Here is a 26,879-nt window from a genome sequence, read left to right as displayed (position 1 = left end):
ACCCATCATCCTTAGATTATTTTATCTTAGTATGCAACTAACAAGTAAAACAAAACTTGAGGCATTTACTGTAGTGATGGATTTTCAAAGTACATCCCTACTTATGTCTCATTCCAGCCTTCAGCACAGCCTTGTTTCTTTATTATTTTTTTTCCCTCAACATTCTGTGATCCTCCCGTCTCTTGCTGCTAACAACTGGACAGCCATACCACTTCCCATCCAGTTTTAAGAACATGCAGTGCAGAATATAAAGCAAAGATTGTTTTTCAGGAAACAAACCAATTCCCTACCCAGATAGCTCTACAACCAAATGAGAGTGCAGTGCAAAATGTAACCAGACTAAGTGCTTTACAGCTTGACGCATCAAGGAAGAATAGTGGGCGGAAGCAGAGTCTAGGTCAAAGGTTATAGTCAGCATTTCACACAGCCTTTGTATTTTGCTTAGAGACAATTTGAGGGCAGAAGACGCCATTATAATAGAGTTTTATACAGTACAAAGCACAGTCCTCCCTGGATACATTCTTCCAATGTAAAGTACTGTACAGGATAGTGCTAGAAAAAATGCTCAACTCTATAGCAGTGTCAGTGGGGAGTCATATTTGTGGCCTGGAGAGAGAGGGGGAACCTAGCCCCAGGACTGAGTGTGCTCCCTATGTACTGTTGAGGGAAATTGTGTTTGTTGCAGAGAGCTGCATCTGGAAATACTGTGTGTAAGCATCTTTCTTCCAAGTGATTGTCCCTCACCGGTGTCATTGGTTAGGACTGAGGCTCCTTGATTTACTGGCCCGGAGGAGGGACATCAGTTTATTTCATAAATAAAATGAACTACAGAGAAAGGGATTAAAGACTGGAATAGAAGAAATCCAAAAATAAAAAAAAAATGGTGAACTAAAATAAAGCTGGGAATACATTTTCTTAAGAAAATATTGCACAATTCCACTAAGTATTGATGCTATGTATTATACATGTTTATGTAGCTTGCTCTCTCTCTCTCTCTCTATATATATAAATATATATATATATATATATATATATATATATATATATTGTGTGTGTATGTATATGTGTGTGTATATATATATATATATATATATATATATATATATATATATATATATATATATGAGAGAGAGAGATTGGTCTACTTCATATGTTCGAAGTTGCAGAACATCGAACCAAACATCATCAAGGACAAGATGATCGATGCTCTACAACATTGAACATGAAAGTAGACTATACTAAAATAGATAAAAACTCTGCTTGCAAGTTTTTGCAGGGGGGCAAGCACCTCTGCACTTCCCACATGTGGGGCTGTGCCCCCAACACCCCCTGATATTTTGTACCACCTCTGAGATCGCACTACAGTGAAGAGAATACTAAATTTCATCTTCCGTGCCATTCTCTTCACTATAGTGTAATTTCGGAGTTGTTGGTATATTTTAGTAGCAGGGGGTGGGGATTGTACGGGGGACTTGCCCCCCTTAAAACGTGAAATAAGTTTTCATTAGGGTTTTTTTGAGTTTGATATTGCAGAATTTCAATCCTCTGATCCTCTATGATAAAGGATTCAATGTTCTGCAATTTGATACTCTGAAGGGAGACCCATTTATATATATATATATGTGTGTGTGTGTGTATGTGTATATATATATATGCTACTAGCTGCCACCCTCCCCATACTATTAGGAACACACCCAAGGCACAATTCAGGAGAATAAAGACTATTTGTTCTGATGTAATTGATTATAACACAATGGCAAAAGATTTATCTCTTAGATTTAAAAATAGGGGTTACAAAACTGGAAATATTAAGGAGGCTTTTGATGTTAACAGAAACCTGGGAAGGGATTTGCTTTTGAAGGATAGTGTAGATGTACCAAAGCAGATATTGAAGGGTGAAAACATTCGGTTTATCACTACTTATGCTACTAATACCTATTTAATTAAACAGGTTATTGATAAATATTGGTTTATTCTACACAATGACCCATTATTACATACAATTTTGGGCAATCAGTGCCAGTTTGGATTTAGGAGAGGTAAAAATTTAGGTGAATATTTATCTCACTATAAAAAGAGTAAAGCCACCAACTTATTAGAATCTTCTAGGAAGGGTAGCACTTTTTGTGGACACTGCAAATATTGCAATTTAATGTCAAAGACTGTAACTTTTACTTCAGCCAACACTAGTAAGGTTTACGATATTAGATGCTTTATCACATGTAGTACATCATGGGTGGTATATATGGCTTTGTGTAGATGTGGTTCTTTTTACATTGGACAAACTTCGTGCCATCTAAAACAAAGGATTGCCACCCATCTTAGTGATATAAAATGTAAGAGGATGAGAAGTGCATTGTATAAGCACATTCTAAATCATCCTACAGCTCATTTTGTTTTTGTTGGTATAGATAAAGTAAATGATAAGATTAAAGGGGATGTGCTCAAACATAAAATACTAACTAATAAAGAACGTAGATGGATAGTAAACTTAGGGGCTTTATTTAAGCCAGGTTTGAATGACCACTGGTAAATGTTCCATCTCTAGTTAGGTAATTTAGATTATTGTTTGTTTTTTGCATCTCTACTTTTGTATTTTTGGATTTTTGCATTTTGCGTGTTGACATGTACATACACATCTTTTTGTATTTTTGTACATTTGTATGTTTGTGTGGGGGTATGTTAAAATGCATGTGTGTGTGTGTATATATATTTTTATGTATGTGTATATATATTTTTATGTATATGTATATACATTTGCCCACCTGTGTACAAGTGCGGGTGTGTGTTTGCAGATGTTATTGTTTATGTATACATTTTTCTTTATATATGTATGTGTGTTTTTGTAATATTGATATGATATCTGTGCATATTATATGCATTTAATATATAATATAATATTATCAGGGTTCAATTATGAAGACACACGTGTATACATATGCATACACACATGCACATAAGCACACACACACATATATGGTGATGTATGTGGTAATGTTTTGGTGTCCTAATTTTAGGATTAATATAATACAATGACAAGATGTGTATGTGTGTTTAATATATACCTTTTCTATATATTATTTTTATACATTATTTTGGGAGATCTATATTGTTACATATAGTGTATCTAGAAGATTTGTATGTCTTGGACATCATTTATATAATGAATATTACAGAACAACATATGATTTTTTTATTCTAAACTGCAATTTTTCATCTTAAACTGTATTAGCGAAATATCGCTTTAAAAGAGAGAGAAGTGTGAATTTGAAAGCACGCATATATGCGTGATGTGCTCATGCTGCCGTATCACACTGATGACGCTCAGTTAGAGCGAAACCGGTCTGTGGGGCAGACTGTTTTTTTGGCTTAATAAAGCCTTTACTTCCAAACGGCCGATTTATTGTTTTTCTTATTTGAGTGCTGGACATGTTTGGTGTGTTATATATATATATATATATATATATATATATATATATATATATATATGTTTGTGTACATATATAAAATAGCCATGGAGGGAACTCAAAACATTCTCAAGAAAGTCTAATCAAAATAGTAAGACTCCTAACTGAAACTCTGTTTAGCCAACTTCAAGCATCAAAATCATGCCCTGGTAATGATCCCCAATGTGTTAATGTTAGTACAGAATTTAAACTCTTATAAAGCAAATACTTCAGAAAATAGTTGCTCTTATTTTACTGCTTATCTAAACAGAGCTAAAAGTAAATAAGTGGCTAAAATCTTGCATGCCAGGAGCAAGTAGACTTTACCCATAATTTTTCAGAGTTGTAGTACTTTGATAGCCTTACTTTCCCCACATTAATACATCATTAGTCAAAATCATTTTTCTAACATTTTCCCCAGTTTTATTAGCTTTCCTGAAACCATAAAAGAACATGTGGTCACCATTAACAACATTGAAGCAAAGCTGAGATACTTGGAACCCTGGGGAAAAAAAATCATCAGTGAAAACAGCATGTGTGTATGCTCGCATGTGCACACATGTAGATAATTTGTTTACCAGGGTAGGACACCAATGAATTCTGATCAATTTCAGTCTCATCTTGGGGTTAAGGAGTAACCACTGCTCCATTTCATTGTTTGTACTTCTGAACTTTGTGTAAGAAATAAGGTCAAGTTGGTAATATACAGGGAAGCTGCATTATTTTATCAAGTCACTACACTATGAGCTTATTATTGACTATTTATAAATCTTTCTATATTGTCAGGTTTTGAGTAGAAGAAAATTAGGATATGAAAGAGGAGACGAGAGTATTGAGGATACAGCAGCAGAAATGGACCGAGTAGGGAAAGGGAAGTGAAGCTAGAATAGGTTCCCAATTAATGGATTTTCCAGTTCAAGTTTCTAATGGTAAAGGTAGATCCCACTTTAGCATCCCGATGCCATGAAGCTAAAATAATTTGTAGCATCCAAGAACAAATGAAAATGCTGCACCAAGTTCAACTCCAGATTACTAATGAATAAAAGCAGCATTGCTAGTTTATACTAGCATTATTCGTATCCTAAATTAAGCTCCTCCAGCATTTGCCAACACCAACATCCTTGAACTCCAGACTTGCTTAGAGCTTGCTGGTTTATGACATGTCCCCAGATGTAACAAAATTGCATCATCCTCACTAAAACAGCAACACTGCTTATTCACCTACTAATCTAGTACATTCATGTCACCATTATGCATAAAACTCCAGAAGAAATACTTAAAAGTACAGACTTTGTGCAGAGATGGTGCGCAAGTAGTTGTATGACCACGATTTTGCCCAGGCTCGGGACTGAGCAGAGCTCTCCTCATCATTCAAGTCCTGTTAAAGACCTGTCATAACAAAGTGACTTTCAGCTATTGACTCTTTCCTACGCATGTCCAGTGTCTTAAATGAGGTGGCACACTGTTTCACAGTCTAAGAAAAGCTCTAGCATTTCAGCATCAACCTCAGGGGTCGATAAGACAGCATCAAAAGACTTTAGTACTCTTATCTACCCTGTAGTGGTACTGACAGGTGTACTTAAGGGCTCTATCCAAAGTCCACTTCTGTTTGCAGTCTGTGTAAATGGTTCTGGATTCATGTTAAGAAAACATTGAAAATGTTATTGTTTAACAGGCCTTACTTGCCATTAAGGCAAGGTTACAAAACAACCTTTCTGGAGCCCCAGGCAGGGCTAACAAACTGAGATTGGTCCATACTAAGCAAAGCTAAAGCAATGAAGACAGAACTGAGTTGATTGTATTCACAGCCAGTGACAGAACTGGCAGTACATTTTTGTCATCAACCAGTTGCAAAGCTGTGTTCTTGGACCTGGACTTGTCATATGATGCTCACATCTACGTGAAGAAAATTCTGAACCGAATGTAATGCACTACAGAACAAAACTGCTGAAACCAAGATGGCTACTGCTGAAACTGTAATTATCCTGGTATTGTAAATTATACATACTTGTTGCTTCTTGATACAAGGGTCGTAGTATTTGAGTGTATTTAAGACTGTAATGTGCAGTGAGAAAAAAAGATGTCTGGATTTCAGTTTGCTAGCATTGCATTGAAGCACATTACTTCAATAGGCATTTCTTTGACACCATCAAATATCTGTATCAGCAACTGCCTGAAATACCAAAAACATAGGCCATGACTAGTGGCATAGCTAGGGTGAGGAAAAGAGGGCAGTTGCCCTGGACACTGTTTTGTCCAAGGTGCAATTTGCATATGTTCAAAAAAAAAAAAGTATTTTTTTTTTATTTATTTTTTTTTGTTTTATTTTATCCCCCCCGTTAAGGAAAATGGCAATGCGTACATCCTAAACTGACGTTCAAGATGGTCCTGGCTGCCTCCCTCCATGCTTGCGTCATCTTGCTTAGGCACTGCCCCAAAAAGACCTGTGATTGGCTGCTCAGGTAGAGGAGGTGGTGTTATTGATCAGTAAAAGCAGACTGGCTATATGTTTGCTGACCACAGCTACCTGAGGGGATGTCATTTTTTGCAGTTGGAAACCGTCACTGTTGGTGTATTTTTTTTTTTTTTTTAAGTACTTGTTATTCCTGTCCTGACAGTGTCTCAATGTCATTGACCAATTCAACTGCTGAAAGCAAAGGCCTTAAGGGACAGCAGCAGCTTTCTGGTCTGTGAGGACTCTGAGTGAGAGTCTTGAGAGGGCAAAAACAAAGAACAAATGGGGGGGATTACTTACTAGTATGCTTGTGCATACATGGGCAGAATACTGAAAGGGGTTCATTCAGGAAACTGTTTCATTTTCGTATCATTTGAGTGCTTGTGCTTTCATCATGAGCAAACTACTGAAGGGGTCTTTGAGAGAAATTATTCATTTTGGTGCTTGTGCATATGTGGCCAAACTACTGAAGGAATTTTGGGGGGAAATTATTCATTTTGGTGGCATTTGAGTGCTTGTGCATACATGAACAACGTACTGAAGGTATCTTTAGGGGAAATTATTTATTTTGGTGCTTGTGTATACATGTGCAGACTATTGAAAGCATTATTGGAAGAAATGTTTCATTTGAGTACTTATGCATGTGTGGACAAACTACTTAAGGCGTCGTTGGGGAAATGTTTTATTTTGGTGCTTGTGCATACATGTACAAACTGTTGGAGGGGTCACTGGCGGAAGGTTATTCTAATTTTCACCTGAGAAATGTCTTGTATTTTAGCTTGCGTAGTAACTGTTAAAGGGCACACAACACTCTGGAACATATGTTTGTGTCCAATAGTGTCTTAAAACTTCATACAATGAAACTGATGTTATTCAACCATGCTTTACTTTTAATATCTTTGTGGTTTCTTTAAGTTGCTAAAGCTGTGTTGTGTTTGATTATGCATCACGAGTTAAATTATTAAATCTAATACATTATACTTTCAGTAAAAGTTACTGTTTGGACATGCTTTTGAACCTCTCTTTAAGTTGCTGTCAAGTTATTTTTTCCCACTCCTGTTAAAAAAATTGCTTGGGGATGGGGGGGGGGGGTTGCAAATGAGAGTCTCATCTTAGGCTGTAAATGGCTTAGCTGCTACTCTGGAAATGTCTGAGTAAACTATAAGGTATAGAATGCAATAGCAATTCCTGAAACATTTCCATATAGTTTGTTTTCAAACCCACTGATTTTAAGGGATAACTGCATCTTCTCAGATTGTTTTAGATGTAAGTATGCAATGTAGAAGATGATGTTTTTAGGAAAGAAAGTTACACAACATCAGCACTTCTACACCGAATAGTACACTTTTTTTTGCTGTGCTGTGCCAGTAGTAGAAGTGGAAACCAACTTGAGAGTTTCTAGGTTTAGCTGTGAAAGGGCATTTCTAACAAAGGTTTATTTTTATTTATTTATTTATTTATTTATTTGACATTTGTTAACCAGGTTGGTCCAACAGAGCTGAAAGCCTATTTTCAGTGGAGACCCCAGGAGAAAAGCTCCAGGAAGTTACTATACAAGTTTACATAAGTCATAGAGAAAATATTGAATCATATCAAAAAAATTGTAAAATAAATAAATAAAATATTAAGACATGGAATATGCACAAAAAGACTGAGAACTACTAAACAGAATCTGGCAAGTTCAACTATGCACAATGCATGTTTACAGAAATGCAAGGAAAATACAAAATATGAAGCCAGATTAGTGACAGTGTAGTATGAGTGTCAGTAACTATGAAAATAGATAAGCTGCATACATAATTACGTTGATTATTAGTTGTAGAGGATCCATAGTAGGCACACTGCTACTTGAGTACAGCTACTTAAGATTGTGAGAAAGGAAGAAACAAAGGAAGTCCGTGATAATGTTAATGGAGAGGAAGTGAAGTGAGTTAAAGGAAGAGAGAAACTGTTGGAGAGATGGGAGGGTTCATGTGGGTTCCTGGCAAGGGCAGATCCATGAGCTTAAGAGAGAAAGTTTTAGTAGTTTTTTGAATCGAGTTGTATATGGGATGTTTCTGAGCGATTTAGGAAGTTTTGCTCCAGGCTTTAGACACATTGTAATTGAGTTTATGTATGTCAAGGAGTTGTTGTTCAGAGCTTCTGAGACCTAGTGGGGGTGTAGAAGGAATCTAGGGAGGAGAGAGAAGGGCATGCAGAAGGTTTGTGTACGATGGAGGTTGCGATTTGTAGCTGAGAGATGAGAGGTTGGTGGGGAAAATTCTGGCCATTGCAGTTTATTTAATGCAATGGTGAGATTTATGAGGTAGGTATTTGCTAATCTGGTCACTTTATTATATATTCAAGTTGGGAGAGTAGTGTGGATTATAAGTTTGTGAGGATGGGAGTGGCATAAAGAAGGCACGGCAGGAGGAAGGCTCTAGCTAGGGATAGTTTGTTTTCTGATGTATGGAATTTGTTGTTTCAGTACAGTAAACCCAGGTTTTGGTGCGTCTTTGATACACTGATGGATATGCTGGTCAAATTTTAGTTGGTCATCTGTTGTGATGCCCAGGAGATGTTCTATGTGTTTCACTGTTGCAGTCATCACATTTGGGTTATCCCTGCCAGGGTAGAACCTCAGCTGGCCCGAATACCAGAGACTTAGTATTTCTGTGTCGATTGCTGTCACTTGAAGACTGATGTCAGGTCGTCAGTGGTATAAAGTAAGGCAGACAACGCCATTACATCAGTCTTTTTTGCCATGGAGCCCAAAGCAGAAGCAGTTTGCACGAGTGCCGGTCGGCCGCTACCTGAGTTTTGATTAACGAATTGCAGTCTTCAAAAGCTAACTGCCCCATTGGGAACATTTTCTTCTTGCACTAACCAATGTCAGAAAAAGTTAATTGTCTCGCGTGTGGAAAGCAAATACCACATCGGGACTTCCACTCTTACTGTGTCACTTGTCTAGGCCCAGACCACAATGTCCCTCATTGTCGCTTCTGTGCTTTAACGCCAGAACAATCCGTCGTCGGGCCCTTATTGTAGCCAGGTATTTCTGTTTACAGTCCTCAAATTCCGATCTGGCTTCTATAAGCCATCCGTCAGCAGATCTTCTGAAAAAGTGTAGAGACAGACCGCACAGGACCAAACCTTCCGATGCTTCCATTAAGCTAGTCATCAGTCCTCCAGAGCTCAGTGAGGCGCTTTCGCAGCCCCTGATGCCCACTTCAGTTAGCAGGCCACTACTTAGACCCTTTCGGAGTCTGGTATGCCGCAGAACTCTTCTTCATCTAAGGATCCTGCAGTCGTCTCAAGGTTGGATGGATCCGGAGCCGCTGTGCAGGCATCGGCTTCAGAGGAAGTGCTTCGCAACATCGAATCCTGACCTAAACCGACACCTTCTTTCGTGACTACCGTTCTTTCGAAAACTACCGAGTTCCGTACGCCAAGGGGTCGAACCACACCCAAGAAACCGACTACCCACTCTCAGGCGCCTGCTCCCTTGCCTCAGTCTCAAATGCTTAAAATGGCAGGAGACCTTATCATGCAAATTAGGGGAAGCCAAGCCATCCCCTCAAAAAGGAAAAGAGGTCTGTCTCCAGTAGTTTTGTCTGAACAAGAGTCAGATGAATCTGATGCATCTGACTTTGAAGACATGCAGTCCCTCTCCACATATGAGGACTCTGATGCAGAGGAATCCATTCCTTCAGTCTCTCCCCCAGAGGACTTTTCCTTTGGGGAAACCTTACATACCTTAAGGGAGCATTTCTATAAGCCATCCGTCAGCAGATCTTCTGAAAAAGTGTAGAGACAGACCGCACAGGACCAAACCTTCCGATGCTTCCATTAAGCTAGTCATCAGTCTAAGGGCCCGACGACGGATTGTTCTGGCGTTAAAGCACAGAAGCGACAATGAGGGACATTGTGGTCTGGGCCTAGACAAGTGACACAGTCCTGTATGTGGTGGGTGATGTTTTCCTTGAACCCAGCTTGACTCCAGACACCCTCCCTCCTGCTCCCAGATAACCAGGCAGGTACTACAGAGTCCCTGACTCTCTCAAATATTTGTTTAAAAGTCCAACAGCTGACCCTGAGGTCATTTCTTGAGGGCCGAAAGGGATTGAAGCAACCTCTGCTAAGAATCCCACTCCCTTAGACAGGGATTCCTGAGCACTGGACAGATGCGGTAAAAAAAGTATACACCTCAGCTACTCTTGCTATCAGGGCACTAAATTATCAGTTCTATATGCTTAAATATCAGCAACATACATTGGAACTCCTTAAACAAAAAATGTCCTCCTTTCCTGCATGGGCAGAATCAAAAGATTTACAAGACTTAATGCATTCTGTAAGTCAAGTAACTAAACACTCTCTGCACTGTGGTTTTGACACCCTAGAAGCTTCTTGCAGGGCTGCAGTCACTGGATCTGTCATTAGAAGACAAGCATGGCTTAAGGAACAACCCCTGCCAGACCATGTCAAATCTAAATTGTTGGATGCACCCTTGCACAAAGATAACTTATTTGGCACTAAAGCAGAAGAGGTCTTAAAAAAGATGGAAAAAAAAGCAAAATCTATGAAGACAGTTAAAGATTTCTTACAGGTCCAGCCCCCTAGGTTCAGCAGGCATTTTCCTTCCAAGCTCTGGTGCTTTCCTGCTCCAAGTAAACAGGCCCAGCCTAGGCCCCGTGGAAACAGACCCCCCCCCCCCCCAGACAGCAGTCCCAGGGGTTGCAGAGATCTAAGCAGTGGACTACCTCCACTTCAAAAGCAGGGAGTTCTAAGCCACCCTGTTATGGTAATAACTCACAATGACTCACCTCCTCCTGACCTCGCCTCTGCCCACCTTCACATACCCCTAGGAGGGAAACTCTCCTTTCACTCAAGCACCTGGGCCGCCATTACCAAGGACCAGTGGGTTCTGAACATTGTGTCTCAGGGGTACAAATTCTCCTTCCAACCCCAAACAGGTTCCCAGATCTACGACCAAATCAGTGGGCAAAGGCTCAAAAGCAAATCCATTCCCTGCTCTCCTTGGGGGCAGTAGAGCATGTTCCTGCAGAGCAGATAGGCCAAGGCTTCTACTCCAAACTTTTTTCTGGTGCCCAGAAAAGAGGGCACCTATTACCCCATCCTCGCTCTATCCATTCTAAACACCTTCCTGGTGATCCCAAAATTCAAAATGCTCACCCTCCAGCAGCTGCTACCCATGCTCTCCAAGGACACTTGGCTATCCACCCTGGACCTAAAAGAGGCCTACCTTCACATTCTTATCAGGGAGTCCTGCAGAAAATATCACTGCTTCAGTGCAGGATCTCAACAGTTTCAGTTCTCTGCACTTTCCTTTGGCTTATCTACTGCTCCCAGAGTTTTTACAAAATGCCTGGCTCCGGCCATTGCCTTTTGCAGACAAAGAAATATTCAAATTTACCCCTACTTAGACGACTGCCTTATTCAGGCAGATAGCCAGGCAAAGCTGCTTAAAGACCTGGCCTTTGTAAAGAACCTTCTAACCTCCTTAGGGTACACAATCAGCTATAAGAAATCCAAACAAGAACCCACCCAAAGGATAATCTTCCTGGGAGGAAGTCTGGACACAGCATCCCAGATGGCATACCTTACACAAGAGAAACAAATTTTCCTGTCAGCTTACTTCTCTCAACTGGCCATCAGGCCCCAGCTTTCTGCAAGGAAAATCCTGCAAGCCCTGAGGTTCATGGCATCTTGCATTCTCCTCATTCCACATGCCAGACTGCATATGAGGAAACTTCAGTGGTACCTAAAGAGCCTTTGGTGTCAACACTCTCAAGATCTGGAAACTCTTCTGCCTATTATTCCCTGCCTGAGCAAGGAATTTCTTTGGTGGGCAACAGCCTGCTCGCACAACAAGGGACTGCCTTTCTCTCCACACCCTGCTGCCCAGACCCTCACCACAGATGCATCAGACTACGCTTGGGGTGCACACCTGGACAGTAGGTGCATACAGGGCCAATGGAGCCCACAGCAAATCCCCCCGCACATCAATCAAAAAGAGATGATGGCTGTGCAGCAGGCCTTGATAGCTTTCAAACCCCTTCTATCTCCAGGGGTTCTCCTGATCAAAACAGACAACACCACTGTGATGTGGTACATCAACAAGCAGGGACTCACTCCTACCCTCTGTGCAGGCTGGCCATGACCCTTTGGCTCACAGTCTCTTCCATGCAACTACACCTGTTACCACAAATCCTACCAGGCTCTCTCAACTCCATAGCAGACCAATTAAGCAGAAGGTTTTGGACCCACACGAGTGGCAGCTTCTACCTTTTCGCTGAGCTGGTGGTTGGTGTGGGAGGCAAATTCTGCAACAGGGAGCATCACTGCATGGCTTGGAAAGTGGATGCCCTGTCCTTCCCCTGGGTAAACCTCTTGGTGTATGCCTTTCCTTCCCTACCTCTCATCCCCAGTGTAATGCTCAAAATAAGGGAGGAAAAACCAAGGACCATTCTCATAGCTCCAAACTGGCCCAGACAGCACTGGTTCCCATTGCTGTGCAGCCTGTCCCTGCTGCCTCCATGGCATCTTCCTCAGATTCCAAACCTCCTAACTCAGAGGGAAGGAGAATTCATGCACCCGCAATTGCAGACACTCAGTGTGGCAGCTTGGCTTATTCCCTAGCCCCGGACCAATCTGCCATCCTCAGTAAACAGGTTCTGGATGTTATCTGAGAGGCCAGATGCCCTAGTGCCAGAAAGTCTTATGCAGATAAATGTAAAAGGTTCTGCTCTTGGATCCAGGTTAAGGGGGCCAATACGGCACAGCCCTCCATCCCTGTCATCCTGGATTACTTAGCTGACCTACTACACAATGGTCTCTGTTTCTCCTCTATACCTCTGCTATTTCTGCTCATTTTCCCACTGAGCAGCCTCTTTTTTCACACTAAATGGAAAAGGTTCTGCATCTGGATCCAGGCGAAGGGGGGTCAATAAGGCACAGCCCTCCATCCCTCTCATCCTGGATTACTTAGCTGACCTACTACACGGCGGTCTCTTTCTCCTCTATAAAAATGCATGCCTCTGCTATTTCTGCACATTTTCACACTGAGCTGCTTCTTTTCTCACACCCTCTGATTAAAATGTTCCTCAGGGGCTAGCAAATTGAGGCTCCCCAGAAGGGGACCAACACCAGCTTGGGACCTTAACTTTGTCTTAGAAAAGCTCACCCTGCCTCCTTTCGAACCAGCTTCTTCTGCAGAGCTATAGTTTCTCTCCTGGAAGACAGCCTTCCTTCTGGTCATCACTTCAGCCAGAAGAGTCTCTGAGCTGCAAGCACTCATGGCTGTGGAACCCTTCATTATTTTCCATGCAGACAGGGTATCCCTCAGAACTAATCCATATTTCATGCCCAAGGTAGTGTCCAGTGTGGCTCTCAACCAATCCATTCATTTGCTCAGCTTTTTTCCTAACCCCCAAAACAAGGAGGAAAGGATTCTGCACTCTCTAGACATGCACAGACAGCTGCGGTACTATCTGGACAGGACTAAACCCTTCAGAAAGTTTGATCAATTGCTGGTTAGTTTTGCTACAGGTGCAGAAGGCAAAGCCATCTCCAAGCAAACCAAGTCCAAATGTATAGCACACTGCATCCATTTCTGCTACAAACAGCATGGCAAGCCTCCCCCCCAAGGGGGTCAGGACACACTCCACCAGAGCAGCCTCCACCTCTGCAGCTTTCCTCAGGGGGCCCCCACCAGGGACATCCTGGAGGCTGCCACCTGGACATCGGTTCACACTTTTACTAAGCGTTACCACCTGCCAGCCCCTAGCTTCCTTGACTGCCTCCACCCTTTTCCTCAGTTTTGAGAATCTACCCAAATGTGATGACTGCAACAGTGAAACATGAAGAACATAGTACAGTTTTGTACACTTACCATAAATGTAGATGTTAGAGTGTCTTCACTGTTGCAGTCCTGGTTTCTCTCCCTTCATCCCCCCTTTGCTTTTTGTTACCTTTTTTCCTTGTTCTCCTTTTCTTTCAAGGGACATATTGATATTTATTTTCCACTGGTGGGGTTCTTCTACCAGAACCTGGCCTCCTACTTTGGGGGCTCCTTGACAGGTTAGGACAAGGAAAACTGATGTAATGGCGTTGGCTGCCTTACTTTATACCACTGGCGATCAATCTTCAAACAGCAGCAACCGATGCAGAAATTCTAAGTTTCTGGTATTCAGGCTGGCCGAGGATTACCCTGGCAGGGATAACCCAAGTGTGATGACTGCAACAGTGAAGACACTCGAATATCTACATTTATGGTAAGTGTACAAAACTGTAACTTTTTGTATGTGGATCTGCTTTGATAATTGTGTGACTTAGAGAAGATATAGTTAGTAATATATAGTTATGATCGGCCTTGTTTACTCATCCTGTTGGAATGTTCAGTTAAAACTACGGACTGCCCCCATGATAGTGGGCTGCCTATAGACACCATTGCAAAGCATTCACTAAAGGTGTACAAACAAGGGTGCCGTTCAGTGGTGATACCTTGTGTACTCCAAGTTCTTGCTGTGGTCCTTGGACATATTCTTCTGAAGTGGGATTTCTGTTTTTCTTTATGTGCTTCCAGATGCTTCCAACATAGAGATGCCCTTGGCGTAAAGAAGGACTAGTATGCCATTAGCATTTAGTTTGTCATACAGGAGCACCCCAATTCTACAAACTTTTATTTTTGTTTCATCCTCTCTTTACCAGTCTGGAAGAAAGGTAGACTCTTGCATCAGGATATGCCTTCCAGAGTATTAAAATTGTGAGTAGATGCTGGAACAACCTACACAGTACCTGATTTGGGTAAAAAGTGGTGTTAAGGGGTTCTTTCCTTGGTGTTTACATCTCAGTAAAATTTGTCCTGACCACCTGTTAATTTAAAAATCCTTTATCACATTGCAGATCTTCAGGCTGTTTCATGCGGCCCCACCTTTCCTTCTACCTAGTTAGCCAAGAAAGTTGCTGTTGACCTTGACATTGAAAGATGTTTACTTGATATACATGACATACAGCTTGTTCAGGACACATCTCTTAAAAATAATTGTGTGAATAAAAATCACACAAAACCAAATGTCTGAAGTGGCATTTGGTGATAGCAAAGAATTTTGGGAGGGGGGCAGTGTTACATGCTCCCTGTATCCATTGGGCTCCCTCCTAAAGCAAATAGAGATAAGATCACTTCTCAGCATTTAGCCACAATTTTGACAAAATTCCCAAAAGTCTGTTTTCATGCTGTTGGTATTCAATCACATATATGTTTCTTTCCAACAGCTGTGCACACGTACAACTGTTGTACTGGAAAGTAATTACTTACACTCTTTGGCCAGGTTCCTTGGAGGCCACTCTAGATAATTGTAAATAGAATGCGGTATACATTCTTCTTCTGCAGCAACCATTCCCATGTCTGGTTCATGTCTGCTATGTTTCCAAGGCTAGCAAAGATATTGATGCATTTTCTGATGCATTTGGTATTTAATTACATAGTCCCATTTTATAAACTGTGCATAAAAAGACAACAGCATCTCTCACATTGTACTAATTGTATTCCATCTTTAAACCCTATAAATCTTTAGGGTTACTAATACTTTAACAGGGGTGGACCCATTCTTATGTCAGGTTGCTGCAAAACTTCATGAATTTAGTATTTCTTCAATCCTCTGTTTCTTGAGTGGTTTTCTCTGCATCTACAAGGTACCCAGAATTGTGACCTCTCCCTCAGTTCATATAGCATTATTGGAAGCATATTTAAATACACTTAAAGCCCTGTAGTTCGTACTGTTGGTATGATCTGTATGTCTTTATTTGAATTTGCTCTAGTTTCATCTTGCATATTCTAGTATTTTATGGCTTTGTCTCAATATGCAGGATGCTGTGATCGATATGTGTATCACAAAATAGCATTAATTTCTGTGATTAATGCTACCCTTTTCCTTTTTTCAACTACACTTGTGCAAGACGAGGTTGTCTGTATCATTTGAAAGCTATTTCTATTAATGTTGAATGGGTAACAGAAAATGGCTAACACTGATTTCCCCAATGTAGGAAAATTAGTAGATTGAAGCCCCCGCTAGCATTCACTTCTATTAAAGGCTCAAACAAGCTTTGTATTAAACAGTCCACTGTAGGCAGATGGAAGAGCTGGTAGGTGGGAAAAGTATAGCTTTTAACTGTCAACAAAGTGACATCCAAGTTACACTACTACATTTCCATGAAACATGGTACCACTGCCAGCACCCAATTTATAGGCACCAAAAGAACTCAAACCAGACTTTGAGTAATACTTGTCATGCAGCATTTGCCAGATGAATTTTTACTTTTTTCAGTGCTTAGGTATTGAATGTGACATGGCAGCCATTGTGCACATGCGTGCTTACACAACCAGAAATTGCATATCCTAGGTTAGTGGGAAGAGAAGTGTAGACCTGAAAAATACAGGATGGCCCCTCCTGTTATCAGGAAGTGTAGCTCTTGAGTTTTGTCTTTATTTATGTGCTCCCTTGGTATGCTTCATCTACACATACAAGCCTTTTTTTCAAAGTTAACCAAGGACGATTACTTAATTGATTTGTTGAAGTCGTACAGTAGAGCGAGTTGAAGACCATTAGTAGTTCATAGCTTAACTCACTGTACTAACTTTCCTGACTGCATCGTAACAATATATGAAAGCACATGCACTTTCTTCCTTCCAAGACTAGTATAAGTGATAAGCTAGTATGTTTTTAGCTGCTCAAATGAGTATGTGAACAGGGCAGGCCCTCTTGTAACATTATAGGAAAAGATGAATGTAATGTGTTTGCCCAAACTGAATAAAAATTTTATTGAGAATATATTGTAAACTAAGAGGAAGAAAATGATACCTCGAGGAAACCTAGAAATAGAGGAAAAGCATGCTGTTTTTTAGAACCTGAATGTCCTCTCATGTCTGACCGCATTGAGAAGGCATTATAGAAATCGGTAACAAGTTCAAATAATGGGTGATCTAAGGAACCTTCTTTATAAAATATTGTAATATGAACATTTATTGGCTAACCATTTCAATACAGTTCAAGTAAGTCTTTACACTTTTTGAGATTCAAACCAATAACTCACAGCTTCAGTTTTCATAGTAAACAACGTAAACTAAAAGTAGATGCCAGTGAATACAAAGCCAGCTTATTTATTAAAAGAATAAATCCTCTCCATTATGCACAGTAGAACATGATAGAGTAATTAGATTTCTTTTTTAAATCACAGTAAGTTATCTTTTAATAGCTGCTGTTACTCTTCAATTTCCAAATATTTTCATTTCCATTTCTGTTGATCATCTTGATGTGTTCCCCTGGACAAAATTGCACCATTCCCCTGCCTGTACTACTGGTCTTTCCAGCCAAAGGTATTACAGAATAGCCAGATGCTTCTTCAGGGGTGTAGTCAAACAGTGAACCAAATACCTAAATGAAGCAATGAAACAGTTTCCAGTCTTCTGTCCTCAAACCCTCCCGGTGATGGTGCTTTAGTAAAAAGTGCACAGAGTAATACTCTGTCTTCCCTGATAAGTATATATTCTTTGGAGTTCTTGTATAATAAGACAAGGCCCTGTACTGCTGAAAAATGTGCATCTGTTTATCCATCTCTTCATTATTATATTGTCAACACACAGAATTTGCCATAGGCATCTTATTCTGGAACCTGTCAGTTAATAAAAATTTGCACATACTGCCAAGGAAATATTCTAAACCTTGTTGCCTTTGTTGCGTACCATAGTAGCATACATATCCAAATCCACATCTCCATGGTTGCCACCTGTCCTTATTTTCCCAGAACTTCCAAATTTAGCAAGCCAGGAAAAAAAGATATCCTGAAAGAAATATATTTGTTCTTCTATAGTGTACAGAAATGTTTCTGCATAATATAGATTAAAAAATGTAGTACAGAAAAAGATCATGCGCCACCATATGAAGCGATGTGAAGAGCTGAAGTTACTGCAACAATGTTAAGCCTATGAAATAAACCAATAACAAGCATTTTATAGTGACGTGAAAACTTGGGACTGTGCAGCACAATGTTAAATTTCACGAAGGAACATCCTGTTTGACTTCTGGCTTCTAAACTAATCTTTAAAATGATGATTCCTCAAAGTTTACTGCATGCCACTAACTGTATTAGGAGCTGTACATGCAAATTATTTAAGTCCTCTTCTTTTCCTTAGAAAATTATTACATGCTCATTCTCTTGTTCCATAAACTTCAATATATGAAAAGAGACAACAAATGAAATAATTCCTGGGGTGTGGCAGGTAGCCTCTAATTTTTATTTTCAGATGGTCTGATTTTTGCAAGAATTTGACATGAACAACATTTTCAAAGTACACATTCTCATGTTCACTGTGTAAGTAGGTAAATTAAACATGGCAAAAGTATTGAGCATGATAAAGTAGGAGTTATCCTCTGAACTGTACATTATGTTGTGGGGCTATGGCATTTGAATACGTGAAAAAATGCAACCACAGTCTATTGTTAAAAATAAAAATTTCCCTGTTCAAAAAAAGGAATCTGATAGCATAATGCACAGTACAGAGAATAACTAATAATTTGCCATGCTTAGTATGACTCAGATGAAGTACGTGCTACAGTGAAACAAATCAAAGTTAGCTAGCAGTAAAACAAAAAGTCAGAAAATGTGATTCACAAAGACATTTATGGTACTGTAAGAAGACAAAACATGTTCAAGAACAAAGTTGTGTTTACTTTGTACTTGTGCTCAATTGTAAGGATAGAAATGACATAGAAGTTATAAATACTGTTAAGCAACTATAACACATCTGCCAATATTCAATTAAAAGGTATATAAAGATACAGATATAGAAAGATAGTTGCATCTATCTGCATCTATCCATATCTATGTCATATATACAGAGAGAGAGAGACATCTCAGTTGCAGGCAGTGGTGAATAGCAATAGTTTCGATGTCTGTTACTGTTTTTTTCTAGCTGAAACAAGAATGGGCAGTTAACGGCTCCTGGATTACAGGGATAACTTTGACATCTCAGGAATAATGTGGGGAATGGTCTGCTGGCACTTACTAAAAACTGTAAGCCTTGGGAAAAATTGCCAGTTCAACGTCTTTGTTTTGTTGAAGATTTACAACTATTTTGAGAGCAGGTCTGAGAACAGTACAAATCAGAATAATTCAAAGTGAAAACTAGTCAGTGACTCACACTACTACCATTCTATTTACATGGGAGTTAAGGAAGTTAAGGAGTTTTATTTTGTCTATCACAACTTAAATAAGGGAGGCAATTGAAATGTATTCTTGGAATAAGACCTGCATAATTTAAATGGTTTGTGAGATTTCAGTATGCTGCAATAAAACTGGTTACCCATAACTGCACCCCCTTCAAACACCCCTGTGTGATATGGTAGGGAGCTTGGCCACTGTCATATTGGCCTCACACCCCATGTCCCACTTTGGCCTGCTTAAAAGGTGGCAGCCCTACACATCTCATTGTCAGTCCCCCCCCCCCCCCCCACCATGTTCAGCTTTACTTATTATGTCTGTTGCTTCCTCTGTCCAGAGAAGGGATATGTAGTATGAGTTTTCCCTAACCAGTCTCCACTTAGTTGTCTGCTCTCCTCTCATTTCACTTAAAGCCTCAACCACTGACAGCCTAACCCTTTCATCATTCAGTCACTATACTTATCTGTACTTATACAAAGTCATAATAAATTTTAAAAAACTTAAAGAAGGTATGTCTGGTGGACTAAATGCAAAAAGGAAAACAGAAGTTAATGAGAAAGAGGTGTGGCAATTGTATAAACATCAACCTGAACTGTAAAAAAGGGACAAGGAAAGTTAGTGAGTAAATGTATGGTAACAGTGAAAAATGCTGAGTGAGAAGGATGATATTCAGTACATATGCGCATAAATTGGCTAAATAAATAAATAAATAAATTTGATAAATATGATACAGGAAAGTAGGGGAGTCTTTCAGTTTGCCAAAAAAACTAAAAGAATTTAACAAGACTTTGAGGGTTAAAACTTGAAGGGCTAAGTGCAGAAGCAGCAGTAAGATACCCTACCTTATTTGTGCCAACTAGTAAGTACTTTTTTATGTAGTCTTCACTATGTAATGTAAATCTGTAAGGTTGATGCCACATGAGGGGTTACTGCTTTTCTGGGGCACAGGTGACTATTTACCCTTGGACTGGATTTGTCCCTGTAAGCCAATGGCCTTTTTTTTTTTTTTTTTGCTGGGGGACAGTGTGGTATTCATATTGACTAAGGGAAATTTGGCCAGTGCACCAAGGAACTTCCATTTGCAATGAGGCTTTTATTTAATATGTCATCCGAAGGCTGGCCCACCGAAATGCTGCAGCACAGTGTAAATACTGGAAAATTAATTCAGCTACCTGGTGTTGGGAGTAAAGACCACAGCCTTCTGCACCAAAGGCAAGAGTGCTACCCATTGAATAAAACTAGGAAAGGCTTAGTTGGAAGTTCATTCTTGTAACATACCTTATTTTCATTACATCGAGAACATGTTTAGAATGTATGTTTTACAACATCAGGACTGTAAAACTATTTATGCAGGCATTCTGCTGTGGAAGGAAAAATATAAAATAGATAACTGCAATTTCTGCTCCTGTGACTATACAGACATTGTAGTTTTCCTTAAAAGGCTAAAACAGCATTGCATGATTCAGTTGTATGCAGTATTTGGAAAGAAGACCTGTGAATTGTCAGTTGGAAGATACTTTCTTCTGAAAGTAAGAAAAGACCGAACACCATTCACTAATTTTAATTAAAGGGTAGAAGTCTTTGGATTCTTTTTAATGTAGTAACCTAAGAGTTAGATTCATAGATATTCCAAAGCTTATTGAGTCTTATGACCATTTACACCTTGCCAGTACACTTCCTAAGGCTGCACTTCCATCCACCAGGGCACCCATACCCAGAGTAAGTTTATGGATAACCATCCAGTCTTCTAGGCTATATTTAAAGGAAGATAATTGCACTGCTTAGCATGCAGGGAAAGTTTATTCCAGAGTTTTTGGAGGTACTAAGTTGTAAGCCTGTCCTTCCACTGTGTTTCATTTATCTGCTGATAATGATTTAGGTCCTTGGTTCTAATATTGGTGGAGATATTGGACTTCCAAAGATGTAGAAGGTCCAGGCAAACAGAGATGTCCCCTCAGAAGTCTATAAGACACGGAATGAAGGGATAGCATTTCCAGTCTCTCCTGACAGCTCAGCATTAAGCCTGTAATTGTTTTTGTTAGGAACCTCTAAGGCCTTTCTAATTGTTTTATATGTTTACTGCGATACATCCCGAAGGGAACATTGCACGATATCTGGTCTGATGATTGCAGGGTATAAATGGAGTGATTACCTCATTAGACCTTGCTGCTGTTCCTTTGGCAATTAAATGTATTAAACAGAAGGATTTCCTGATAACATTTGTCAAATTATGTTCAAAAGAGGTCTCTGACAACATTTACATTTTATAGTGGTAAGGATGGAATCTATATCCCCTTTGCTTCAGTGTCTTATAGGGTTCTGATAGGACATCTCTGTCTCGCTTAGTATAATAAGGGACTGGATTGTCTGCCAAAAATAATGATATTGCAATTTTTAGTATTTAGTTTGAGCCCATATTAGTGCACCAGCAATTAACTAGGGAGAGTTCTGAGGGATTTACTGCATGACTACGGTCAGTAACCTCCATATCCTTTTGAAGATTACTGAATTCAGTAGACAGGATATAACCTTCACAAGACCAAACTGTTGAAGGTCAATTCTAATAATAATCTTTATAAAACATTAAATGAAGTCAGTTAAAAACATTTCCTGTACTTGGAGTAAATATGTTTGTTAAATGGTGATCCTATTTGAAGAAATGTTGTATTTTATGGATTTGAAAGAAGACTGTAAAAGGTAGGCAGTCTTTGTGGAGATGTTTAACATGAAAATGCAGCAATGCATGTTGTAGTACAAGAAAGTATAAAGGAGAATGTAGGCTGAGTAAAATTGACTCAGTGAGTAAGTTATGTTAAGCATTGTACTGCTGTTTTTGAGAGATGGTAGTCGAAATGTCAACATACTGAGAGTTTGTGTAGTAGCTGGTTGTATGTTGCCTATGCATTTGTACGTGTGTGTGTATATACATGCTAACATGCATACTTGGGCTTTTGGATTTATAACTGCGAGTGGCCTGTGGTTATGAGCAGCACTGTTTTAGCAACTCATGAGGTTATTTGTCATTGTAGGACCAGTCCCGTCCGAAGCCATTTACATCTGTAACAACAATATTCAAGCCAATCTTTGATGAGGTAAGCCAGCTGTTTCTTATTCCTTATAAAAATACTAATCTGAGTTTCACTGTTTTGTCTGACTACCTATTTGGATAGTAAATTAAGTGAATATGCCATAATTTTGTAAATGTATGTTATGTTTCTCCCTTCTGTATTATCACTTTAGCATAAATATTCTTTGCAATGCCATTTGAATCATTTAATGACACTGATTACTCATATTTGACTAGCAATCTGTGGAGTGGAGGGTTGCCTGGGAAGGGAGTTAAAACTGAAGAGCTAAGATTAGGCATCCTTTCATCAGTAGAGGACATTTGATGGTATCTTCAAGTGCAGGGCAATGCCCTGTGACTGTATGGAGATCTAATCTTGGACATGCAATTAGTATAGGTAAAGTAGCCAAAACTGTGCTACAACATGAAGTCCTGCCCTCATAGTGCTGTCCCAGTTTTTTTAGCTTTCATGAACCTATAGAAAATGCAGGACTGTTTTGGCTTGCATTAAAAATGTGAGTAATAATGTTTTTACTCTGTCTGGTCCATCTGACTTGTTTTGTTGCATTTTGATATACACGTCTTGTAATTTGTATTGCAACACCCATGCTTTGGCTTATAGCCCAAGTTACAAGACAGTTGCATTAATGCTTGGAGATTTGCTGCAAGAGACAGAAATACCAACATGCTAGCATGAAAATTTTCTTTCCTTGTTTTTCTTTACAGTCAGTAGTGTGGTCCACACATTAAAATATGACACATGATTTAGAGTCATTAAAGGAGAACAGCACCCAAGACCTGAAAAAAACGGGTCCACTTTACATGACTGAAAGCTCAAAATACTGAAATTCATTTGACTGACTCCACAATTCCAAATGTTCAAAATACTGAAAGCCCATTTGACTGAATTTCGGACTACTGAAAGCTAACAATGCTGAATTGCAAACTACAAAATGGCAGTGTGTACAGTACTATAAGGTAAGTAAAGGGTATATGCCCTTTTCAGGTCTATATCATTTCATTGAAAACTCATTTAATTGAAGCTTAATTCATTGACACATATTCACTGAAAGCTCACTTCACTGAAAACCCAATTCGCTGAAAGCTCACTTCACTGAAAACCCATTTCACTGAAACTCATTTTGTTGAAAGGTATATATGGCCTATTCCCCACTGTTGTGCGATCCTGGAGTTAGTATATAAAGTAAGGGGAGGGTGGAGAGCACAACCCCCCCCACACATAAATTGGTTATATGTTGTCTTCTGGAAGAATTCTGTCATTACACTTGTAAGTATATATTTATATGCTTTCAAATATTTACAATATGTGGGGGGCTGTGCCCCCCACCCTCCTTACTTTATATACTAACTCTAGGATCGCACAACAGTGGGGAAAAGGCCATATATACCTTTCAACGAAATGAGTTTCAGTGAAATGGGTTTTCAGTGAAGTGAGCTTTCAGTGAATTGGGTTTTCAGTGAAATGAGCTTTCAGTGAATGTGTCAATGAGTTAAGCTTCAATGAAATGAGTTTTTAATGAAATTATATAGACCCGCCCTTTTCCCCGCTGTAGTGCAATCCCAGAGTTAGTATGTATAGTTTGGAGGGCATGGGGGGCACAGCCCCTCACGTTGGGGAGTGTGGGGGGCATAGCCCCCCATCTAGTTTGGTTTAATATCATCCAGTGTCTGTTAATAAGATAAGTAAGTAGTTTTTAATTTTGGAAAGAGTTAGTCAGTGTTGTAAGTATGTATTTTTTTCTTTTATAGTTCTCATTTGGTGAAATGAGTTGGTGATATTTGAGTGGTTTATTTGGTATTGTGAACCTGGGTTTTGTGAATGTTAATGTTATTTGTGATGAAATGTTTGGTATTCACGGATCTGTGTATATTTTGTTATGTTAAGCAATTCACAGGTGAAGGGAAACGCACGTCATGTCTGTGGCTTAACATTTTGTATTTTGCAATTCAGCACTTTTAAGTTTTCTGCATTCTGAGATTCAGTCAAATGAGTTTTCAGTATTTTGAACGTTCAGGATTGTGTTGTCAGTCAAATGAATTTCAGTATTTTGAATTTTCAGTCATGTGAAGTGGACCCAAAAAAAACCCCACATGCTCATTTCATAACATTCTGATATTTATTCCATTTTAATACCACTATGGGACTCTTATCTGCATTTTTAAATGTTTTTTTTATACCACAGTCTGTCCACATGGGACCCAACATCTTGATGTAACTTTGATTTTTTAGTCTTACCTCTTGGTATCCCATAGTGCTTTCCATGGCTTGGGAAGACTGCATCACACATCCAGGTTATCTGTGCAAGGCTTTTGACTCAATTCACTTTACAGTATATTTCAGACACTTCCTGCTTTTTTTTTTTTTTTTTTTCACTTAGTGAAGATGAAATACTATTACCGATGTCTGAGTTGTGCACCACCCTTGATGTGCAGTAGCAAACCATGACAGGCAGAGACATTTGCATTCCAAAATAAAATAAAACAGTGAGTAACAAGGCCACACAGATAAACCAAGCAGCAAAAACTACAAGAAAAATCTAGCCAAGCTACATCTTACACTGTGTGAGTTCTTAAAACCTCTTGTATTAGAGGTAACAGTGGATATATGCAAATGACCCCTTAAGGGCATCCGATGTTTCAGCTGTATGGCAGTTCCGAATGCCCATGACTTTTTTTTCCTTTTAAGTCTATTATGGACAAATTCAAGGCAATAAAGCCAAATACCACTGGCTGTTGACATGCTTGTTTCAGCCTTCTTATGGCTTTGTCAGCACAACATAAGTGGACTGTTTAGCTTAACCTTTGGAAACACAGGGTTGTCATTTATCTGATGTCCATAACCATTAGGTTGTGTGCAAAATATCCCAATGAACATATTAAAACAATGAGTAACAAGGTCATATAGATAAACTATTCAGTTTGTCCATAACAGACTTAAAAAGGAAGAAAGTCACAGGCATTCAGAACTGCCATACAGCTGAAACATCAGATGCCCTTAAGGAGTCATTGGCATATGTCCCATGTTTCCTCTAATACAAGAGGTTTTAGGGACTCGCACAGTGGATATGAGGAACAGGACAAAAGTATGATCACAAAAAAGCTCAGCACTTGTCACTTCTATATTATACAAAGTCCCTCACTTGCGAAACCCCCCCCCAGGAGTACCCACTTCCTTACTAAGTCCTCTCTTATTCAGTCTTATACCTAACTTCTTAATTTTTCTAGCATGTCGAAGGGCCAGATGCTGGCGTCCTCTCCTGCCCAGTTGGTGAATCTGGGAATATTGAGGCAATGTTACAATTGCCTCATGTACACAGACAACCCTCTCCTCCTCCCACATAACACAAATACTTGCGAGAGATGCAGCTATTTAGCCAAACTGGAGGCTGAGCTCTCTCAACTCAGGACTGGCAAGACCAGACAGGAGGAGAAGGCAACTACACACACCACAAAACCAGCCTCACATGATGCTACCACACCACTGAATCAAACACATAAACACACAAAGACATACTCGGAGGCTCTGAGTAAAAATTTACCTAAACAGCAGAGGCCTCCAAAGCAGACACCCAAACAACTGCTACCTCAAGACACCCCACAAGCAACACATAAACCACAAAATCAGTGTGCAAAGCAGTCACAGCCCTTAAGGCCAAATACAACACCAAACATACTTGTCATAGGTGACTCCATAGTCAGACACACTGACGCCCCACTCACCAGGCTGAACAAGGAGAGGGTCACAGTAAGCTGCCTATCGGGCACTAGAATCCGCCACATAACACAAGCACTCGGGTCACTCCACGGCAAATACAAATATGACACAGTCATTGTCCATGCTGGTGTGAACGACCTGAGACGTACCTCCCTGGACTACATGAAAAGAGACATAGAGGAGCTCTCGGATTATGTAGCCCAGGCAGGTATGACCCTGACCCTGAGCAGTATCCTTCCTTCACCAAGAATGATGCCACAGTATAGAGACAAGATGATCAGCTTTAACAATTGGCTTAATGTCTGGTGTCATTCAAAGGGGATCCAGTGTCTGTCTGCCTGGGATGACATGCTTGACAAGCCACGCTGCTTCGCAAGGGACGGCTTGCACCTGTCACCCCTGGGATTCCGGATATTGGCTAAGGCTCTTGCCACCCCCATAGTGCCTTTTTAGGCAAGGCTCAAATTCTAAACCTACCACCCTAGAAAACAAAAATGGGAAGAAACTGAGGGTAATGCTGCTCAATGCCAGAAGTCTAAATCTCAAAATGCACGCACTCGAGGCCCTTCTCAGTATGGAGAACATCGATGTCTGTGCTGTAACTGAAACCTGGTTCAAGGCTCCTGAGAGCACCCCGGCACTATTAGGTTTTACCTCATATCATGCGTTCCGGACCCAAAACCCGGACCACACCACAAAAGGAGGGGGTGTATCCATATTCATAAAGGATACCCACACCTCCAGGTTGGTGGCAACGCACGAAGCTTCGGAAACCATCCAGGTGCAACTAACCTCTACAAATTGTAGCATGCTACAGGCCACCCTCTCAAACTCAGGAACCCCACACAGCCTTCCTGAAGACACTGGAGGGTATAAATGTATCTCCAAACACCATATTGGGTGACTTCAACTACCCGAATATAGACTGGGAACATTACTCAAGCCCTAACTTTCTAG

At 40.0% G+C, this 26,879-nt stretch overlaps 1 protein-coding gene across 2 annotated transcripts in view; it reads left to right on the top strand.

Annotated features, from left to right (window-relative positions):
- LOC122789986 (serine/threonine-protein kinase 26-like) overlaps positions 1 to 26,879 on the top strand; it is an 809,573-nt gene that overhangs the window by 661,811 nt on the left and 120,883 nt on the right. For both annotated transcript variants that reach the window (XM_044057496.1, XM_044057497.1), the window contains one exon: positions 22,149 to 22,211. In XM_044057496.1, coding sequence (XP_043913431.1) covers positions 22,149 to 22,211 — 63 coding nt within the window. The remainder of the gene's footprint in view (positions 1 to 22,148; positions 22,212 to 26,879) is intronic.

Source organism: Protopterus annectens, chromosome 15.part0 (genome assembly GCF_019279795.1).
Source record: "Protopterus annectens isolate FY-2018-M chromosome 15.part0, PAN1.0, whole genome shotgun sequence".
NCBI classification, from domain to species: Eukaryota; Metazoa; Chordata; order Ceratodontiformes; family Protopteridae; genus Protopterus; species Protopterus annectens.
The sequence above is the reverse complement of the archived record's forward strand: the minus strand, read 5'-3'. Positions and strand labels throughout refer to the sequence as shown.